General features: G+C 38.6%; 1 protein-coding gene across 1 annotated transcript in view; it reads left to right on the top strand.

Moving 5' to 3' along the window:
- Positions 1–1,923: 1,923 nt before the first annotated feature.
- LOC121371248 overlaps positions 1,924–8,647 on the top strand; it is a 63,688-nt gene continuing 56,964 nt past the window's right edge. The window contains exon 1 of the mRNA XM_041496993.1: positions 1,924–2,766. Coding sequence (XP_041352927.1) covers positions 2,592–2,766 — 175 coding nt within the window. The 5' untranslated portion in view covers positions 1,924–2,591. The remainder of the gene's footprint in view (positions 2,767–8,647) is intronic.

Below are 8,647 nucleotides of genomic sequence, written 5' to 3'. Positions count from 1 at the left end.
CGGGTTTTAGTCTATTTTTAGAGGGTATTTCACCATTTCAAAGTTACAGACAAATGTGTAACATGTTTTTAGATTAACTGAACTTAGTGTTAATTTTCACGTGTTGAAACTAGGGTCTGTCCCTTTAATGTGCTTTTAGCTATCATCTTTGATGTTATATTGTATATGTATTCATCAAATGTGCTTTTAGCTATCATCTTTGATGTTATATTGTATATGTATTCATCAAATGTGCTTTTAACTATCATCTTTGATGTTATATTGTATATGTATTCATCAAATGTGCTTTTAACTATCATCTGTGATGTTATATTGTATATGTATTCATCAAATGTGCTTTTAGCTATCATCTTTGATGTTATATTGTATATGTATTCATCAAATGTGCTTTTAACTATCATCTTTGATGTTATATTGTATATGTATTCATCAAATGTGCTTTTAGCTATCATCTGTGATGTTATATTGTATATGTATTCATCAAATGTGCTTTTAGCTATCATCTGTGATGTTATATTGTATATGTATTCATCAAATGTGCTTTTAGCTATCATCTTTGATGTTATATTGTATATGTATTCATCAAATGTGCTTTTAACTATCATCTTTGATGTTATATTATATATGTATTCATCAAATGCCATCGAACGATGGCACTAAACGTAATAAAGTTCTGTTCTGTTCTGTACACACACACACACACACACACACAGACACACACACACACACACAGAGAGAGACAGACACACACACACACACATACACACACCGACACACACACAGAGACACACACACAGACACACACAGAGACACAGAGAGAGACACACACACATAGAGACACACACACACAGACACACATACACAGAGACACACACAGACACACACACAGAGACACACACACAGAGACACACACACAGACACACACACACACATACAGAGAGACACACAGAGACAGACAGACACACACACACACACAGAGACACACACAGACACACACAGAGACACACACAGACACACACACAGACACACACACACACAGACACACACACACACAGACACACACACACACAGAGACACAAATCAGTAGCTTGTCGGTGACTTGAAAACAGTTTTCTCAGACTGGTAATTAGATCCGATAGTTACGGAGCCTAGACTTTTGTTACTTAGTCGAGATATACGGTACATGATACAATACACATTTAATAAGACACAGTATGAACGATATGTCGTAGTTCGTCAAAACATGCAGAGATTAAATATTGAAACTTCGTCTTTAAAACTGTTAAAAAGTTTCAATCAACTTTTTATTGTCATTAAATAAGTAAATATAGAGCCAGTTACGTATAAGCGGAAAGGAAAATTAATTAATGTTTGTTTTCAGAAATGTTTTTTCTGGTATTTTTATATTTGAGTTATGCTGAAATACAAAGTTTACTTATTTGTAATTCAGTAACTCCATGGTAATACAAACAAAACAAGCTAGTTTGCTTATATACCTCAGTGATATTCAGTCAGAACAATATACAAACTAGCATTCCTTATGTTGAAATAGCAATAAAATTTTATAACCCATAAAAAAAAAGAAAAAAAAAAAAAGAAGTCGCCAGAAATGTGTTTAACGCATTAACATCATTCTGCGCAAAAGCCAATGTCCAAGGGTATATATCGAATGTTTCAAATGACAGCAATGAACAAATTCCACGAAATTAAATCCACTTTGCCTGTAATGCTATATATGTGAAAACACTCCCCGCTATTTACCAATATTGACACAGGAGGCTAATTGTGTTTTTGCCGTACCCCGCAATACGCGTGTTGTGTGACGTGTTGAGAATCCCACTCCGTGTATACCTAGCGGCTTGCACACCGGAGGCGCTCTCATTCGGGAATGCGTCGCTTTTATCTACCTGGACAGAGAAACAAAAATCAATATATCGTCGACGTGAGTGGGGAATTCTCATCGTGTGTTTACAAATCGTCCAACAAGGAAACCCGTACCACGGCGATTGTCCTGCCCGATCGACGAACTCGGGAAAGCGGCGAGTATAGGTTAGGGTCAGGCGGGTTTTATATTTATATTTATATATACATTTTTAACTTCTCAAGTCTCTCTTCATCTTCCGCTCTGCTTCACCTGTGTTCACTGGGCTATGACGCGCCCGCACATTCCTACAATTGTGTTGGGCAATACAACGATCTCGGCGAAGACAAACGGACCAGTCCCTTGAAAACGGGTTGACAAGACGGTTTCGATCAACTCGTCCTGCACTATTTTTTTAATCTCTCACAGAAATCAACGTTGGCGACGCCTGCTTTCTCGGATACATATATACATACACACACACAGACTCGGGATATATAGATATATATATATATATACACACACGAGTGGATATAATATTATCTACACAACGTATTGCAGTATTCTGTCGGTGCTGGGCCTGTCCTGCCCACAGATGCCTGAAATGCTCCAGTTGAGTTAGTGAGACAGCTCGGTGACAGATGTACAATGTCTTACCTGTCTGTTGCCGGTGAGCGGACCACCGCCGGACACCGCTAAACTGACGCACAGCGCTCATCAGGTGCCCAAAATGTTTCGCTGCTGGAAATTATGTGTTCTTTTCGTGCTTTTAAATTGCTCTTGTGCACAGAATTGCGACGAACCCAATATCGCAGGAATTGTGGTGGGCAGTGTGTTTGGAACCCTGGCAGTGGTTCTACTGGTTCTCGGCATTATCTTCTTTCTTCTGTGGCGCAGACGAAGAGGTGAGAATTACCTGTATTTTCATCTTTTCTTTTTGTAGGTTAAAACGTGTCTTGGTTTATATTGCTAAGTTTTACCGTTCTTTTTATGGGCTAGTTTGTTGATATCTTGTGATTATATAAACAAATGCGGTCATAGATAAGAAGTGTGTAACTGACAATTTGTCGCGCGTCTGATTGTCCAGTTTTACCCACTTTTAGATAAAATTCGTTCAACGGCTCTGACTATACGACAACGAGGATAGAACAGTTCTAAACATATTTTTAGAACACTGTTTTATATCGCAGTAATAATTTTGCCAAATATGTATGAATTCAATTGTTTTCAGGTTTTAACACCCGATTTGAGCTCTCTCTCTCTCTCTCTCTCTCTCTCTCTCTCTCTCTCTCTCTCTCTCTCTCTCTCTCTCCTACTATAACTACTACTGCTGCTGATACAACTACTCCTCCTACGACTACTACTACTACGACTATTACTGCTGCTGCTATTACTATACAACGACTACAACTGATAATACTACTACAAGTATTATTGCTGCTGATATTACTATACAACGACTACAACTGATACTACTACTACTACTACTACTACTACTACTACTACTACTACTACTACCACTACCACCACTACAAATACAAATACCAAAATAATACTTGATTTTCATTGCATTTATTTGCTCCCAACCAATGCATGGTATGTCAAAAGTATTTCCATGCTGCTAGTAGAATATACTCAGCTGAACTCAATGATAGGATTACCGTGTGTGATACCTACCAACCGCTGACTGTCGGCGTTCAGGGGTGCTCTGGCATCAGTTGTAAGACGAAATTGCCATTTTAATTGTTCGTATGTTCCATTGCACCATATTAACAGTAACATGGATACTCATATATATATATATATATATATATATATATATATATATATATATATATATATATATATATATATATATATTAGAAAAAACAACAAACACAACAAACAAAAATATGAAAAAGAAGTAGGGGGTGAAAATTACCTTTACAAAAAAAATTGTAATATTGTCTGAAGGTTTGCCATCGTTGTATTCATTTTACTCATGTTTTCTTTAGATTTGCCATTTTTACTGTCACGACTTTTGCACCGCATCTCCAACAATAAACAATACAAACAAAAATTGAAAGAAGAAAAGAGAGAGGCCTAAATCGAAAGAAAATCTTTAGTATTATTTGGAGATTTGCAGTCATTATATTTATTTTACTCCTGTTTTGGTAAGAGTTTCCATTTTCACTGTCACGTTTATTTGCACTGCACCTCTAACAAAAGGAACAATCTCGTAACTGTACAGATCTACGGCGATCACTGGAGAAATCGGGGAACGTCGGTTTGGGATTGTCGTTGAAGAGTCGTGGCTTTAATCGGCCGCGTCGTCGTGATGTTGTTGGAAGATGTAGGAGTACGCTGAACAAACAAGGGACGGTCACAAACCACAAACAGCAAACATTAGGGGCCAGGCATCTCCCAGAACACCCCCCTCATCAGAGACGCAAACAAGACTTAGATCATGAAGCCGCTTTAATCAACCGGCTCCGTACGATCCGCTGTGCTGACCTTGTACTGCGTTCACATGGTTTCAGTGGCACCATGGGGGTTCATTTTATGACAAAAAACAGCAAGTGATTAAATCAGATTTAGTTGGGGGGTTTTTGCGATTTTAAATTAATTTACTTACTAACAGTTCTGGTTTATATTTCAACTTTTTTTTTCGAAAGCTTTGGAGTTTTCTTATTGCTTTTTATTTATTTTTATCCTTAATGTTTAAATTTTAATGGCAAATAGTTTGAACTCTCAATTTAAATTTGGTTAAGAGTAAAAGTTTATTTAATAAAAAGTTATTTAAAATGCTTATATTAATTATATGAAATTCGCTAAAACTAGGTTCGGATTAGTTTGTGGAGTTGGACAGCAAACGAGGTTGACAGATGCCAGTAGGAAATGTCAGCCCCCCCCCCCCCCCCCACCCAAAAAAAAGAAAGAAGAATACGGACTTCATATAGTGCTGTAATGTTTTTGAGACTAAATTTCCCAATTATAAAAGAAATTTGAAAATAAATAAACTACATTTGATTGGTTTATATGACAACATATGTTTATTGTATTCGATGCACCCCCTTCCCTTCCACCTCCTGTAATCATTTATGAAACAGTCCTATATACGTTCCCATTGAGATGATTGCTAATATACTATCTATTCAGCATATAACACTATTATGAACCAAATTCTTTGTGTAAGATTCCGTACATTGATATACAACACACCTTTATGGCTTAAGGTGCGTTCACACGGCATGACATGTAGTAACCACCTGTACCATACCACTTGCTTGATCAATAAACCATGAAGGAAATGGAACACGTTCAACTTCGTCACAACCTGTGGTGTGCAACCAATCTCTACAGTGTACGTGTTTTCGCAGTGCAACTTTGTCATTATGCTACAGATCGTTACCACGAGTTGTACTGAGGCAATGTACCTTTACCTGTGCTAATAAATCATAAAACTTATGTCCAGTCACGTGATGTCGTATCTCACAGCGTGAAATGTCGTAAAAAAAGAGCACTTGGCATACTTCTGCATGGTTTGTTTCTTTCGGCCACGGTTAACGCTTGTGCGAGGATGGTAGCAAATAATTTAAATTTCAAAAGACCTTTTCAAGTTCTGCCCAGCATAGATAGGTGTGCTAACGATTTACGGACCGTAATGGACCCGTCTATCCGAGTTTAATCTCAGTTGGGTGGGTGCCATCACGCGGGTGCCCTATATTTCACGACATGACAAACAACACATCCCTTTATGACAATAACTCGTCTTCGCGATGCAGTGGGATATAAAAGAAGAAGACGTTATACCCATCCCAAGCAAAAGTAAAATGCACGCACGTGCGCGCGCGCGCGCGCACACACACACACACACGCACACACACAAAACAAGTAATAAGCAAATGAAAACCTCGGTTGGTTTGATAGTGTGCTGACCGTGATGTCAACCACTATTTATCTGTACATCCATCAGTAGGTGGAGCGAATCCTCCTCGGTTGATGTAGGTACTGGATTCGCATCCCGGTACACACTCTCATCTAGAGTGGGCAGGTGTAATGCCAGTACACCAATACACCAACTTCTGTCTAATTAACCTTTAACCATTAACCCACTGTCCTGGACAGACGGCACAGACGGCTGACATGCCCATTAATTGGAACTTTGATTGGACATAAGCACGAAAATAAAGTTTTTTTATTTGTTAATATATATATATATATATATATATATATATATCGAGTTATGTTCTACTCTAACCAGTGTTTCCATAACTGGCACAACGGCTGTGCTGTACTATACGTGTGAAAAAAAATCATTAAAACCCCTTAATTTTCCTGCTCTTCTAGGATTTGCCTATTTGTAGTCAGTGAATTTCTTCTCTGACACTCTAGATCAAGAATCACAATTACCCTACGTTCCTCTGATATCCGCTGATTAAGCAATGTGCTGAGGTGTCATTAAGCCGCTGATTAAGCAATGTGCTGAGGTGTCATTAACCAAACATTCCTTTCTCTACAATTTTGGCCGTGCTGATCTTATTTGAGTTTCGTCTTTACTTTTCGTCTGGAGAATGTTGGTGTTGTTTGGTTGCACGCCTCTAATCCCTGTAGAGATGCCAGTGTATATTTGTGTGTTTGTCCCACACAACGAGAATCGCGTGTAACGACGTGTGTATATTACCTGACTTGATCGTCTTGGACAACACAAACCTTTTACCTTCTTCATTCTTCCGGCTCGCAGCATTCCGCTGATCATTCTGTGTACAGCTCAATCTTTGACAATGGGTATTTAATCAATTGTCCTTTAAAACACATTTATTTGACCAATGTTGTGCTTAATAATTGTACAAACAACAAATTTGCTACGATAATATATATTTTTAAACATTAAAACCTATTTCAACAAGTGTTTCATGCCTGATATACCAAGTACCAGTAATACAAGTACTGTGGGAAAGTTAGTGCATATTAAAAGGACGTTTTTGCTGTTGGAAAGGAGTAGCTTATGCAGCGAGGTCAAGTTTGTTCTCTTTTCAAGTAGATCAAGTGTTTCCGTCAATAGTTACTTGACATCCAATAACCGTTGATCACTGTGTATTGAACGACCAATAAATATTGTCTCTCTTTTCTTATTTCACCATGAACTCCATACATTAAAATGCACCGATTTTAACCACCGCCAACTATTCTGTATCAGAACCTGTATAATGGTCTTCCCGTCATTGACGATGTCAGAGACTGAGCCCATGATGGCCGTGCATGGACCTTCAATGGATATACATTACTCAGTATTACTAGGAATATACCAAGTACACTGTATATGTCATGATAAAAACAATGTGCACTTTAAATTTTTGATCAACGAGTCTTTGCGGTTTCAACGATCCGTACATCTCTATAATAATGCATGACTATAATTTGATATGTCATCCATCGAATACAATGAATTCAGACGCTTTACTTTATATCTGTGTGATCCTTTACTATGTGGCAGGGCCGTACCCTCGGGGGGGGGGGGGGGGGTGGCAGGTGACCCCCTGAGAATCTCACTGTTTTTTTACTCCAGAAAATAGCATACACATCTCAGGGTTTAATTTGTATAGTGTTTCATTTGTTTATAAAATGTAGTGCACCCCCCCCCCCCCCCCCCCCCCTTCCTAGGAATTTGATCAGGGTACGGCCCTATATGAACACCGCCAAATAGGCCTAACCGTAATTAAAATGTGCTGAGTGCGTCGTTAAACACTTCTTCCTTCCTGTAATAATATGGCGGGGCTTCTAACACCTATTAACCATAACCCGAACAGTCCGCGTTCAAATTGATATCGTTAGTACTGTTAAGTCTGGAGTCTAGATTTTCACAACAGTACATCTGACCAGCTGACCACGGTCCGGATAATAAAGGTATTAATTCCAACACACGGCGTGCATTTAATTACCTTTATTAGTGGCCAAATTACAAGCAATCAAACAGCTGTTTATGGCTACTTTGTCTAGGTCAGCGACTGGGCAAGTGCTGCCGACAAGGGCAGACAACCTGCATTGATTAAAGTGCAGACTACAATTAACATTTTGGTATTAATTAAGTACAGTGATCCAGAAAGCACAAAGCCATATGCCTGTATTAATTTTTTAAATGCTAATCTGCTTGAAACATTTAATAGGCTTGGGCATGAATTTCACATATGGCTGCCATCTTAGAATAAAATTCAATAAAAATTGCCTTTTTACTGGCAGGCAGGCAACAAGACAGACAGACACAAACAAATCATGCACATACAAAATATTTTCAAATCTGTCACCCCCCCCCCCCCCCCCCCCCCCCACACACACACCCCAAGTGCACTAATTCCATATATAGCGTCACAGACCATAAATATTCAAATAAGAACAATTCCTTTTTTAAACCATAATTACAATATTAACACCTGTAAGATATACTGATTTTGTACAAATTACGAAACTGATGTAACACAACTGTTACAACACACGTGCTACTAAAGATTCGGACTAACACACACAAACACAGTACGACGAAGAACAGAGGATGTTTAACGACCCCCCAGTATACAGTTTCCATAACAATACACCTGGATGAACCGAAAAAGGTCACGATGACACAGGTGTAAAATCGACCTTTACTAGTAGCCAAATTATATAGAATCAAATAGTGGCCCGTTTACGACCGTTAAGTCTGGGTCAGAGACGAAGTAAGTGTCGTCAACTTCTGTCCCCGATGACCGATCTCTTTTCCTCGTGTAACCAATATGTGAAGTCATCACGTACAAGGATACAGCGGGCAGT

Source organism: Gigantopelta aegis, chromosome 4 (genome assembly GCF_016097555.1).
Source record: "Gigantopelta aegis isolate Gae_Host chromosome 4, Gae_host_genome, whole genome shotgun sequence".
NCBI classification, from domain to species: domain Eukaryota; kingdom Metazoa; phylum Mollusca; class Gastropoda; order Neomphalida; family Peltospiridae; genus Gigantopelta; species Gigantopelta aegis.
This window is presented reverse-complemented; position numbering and strand designations above follow the sequence as displayed.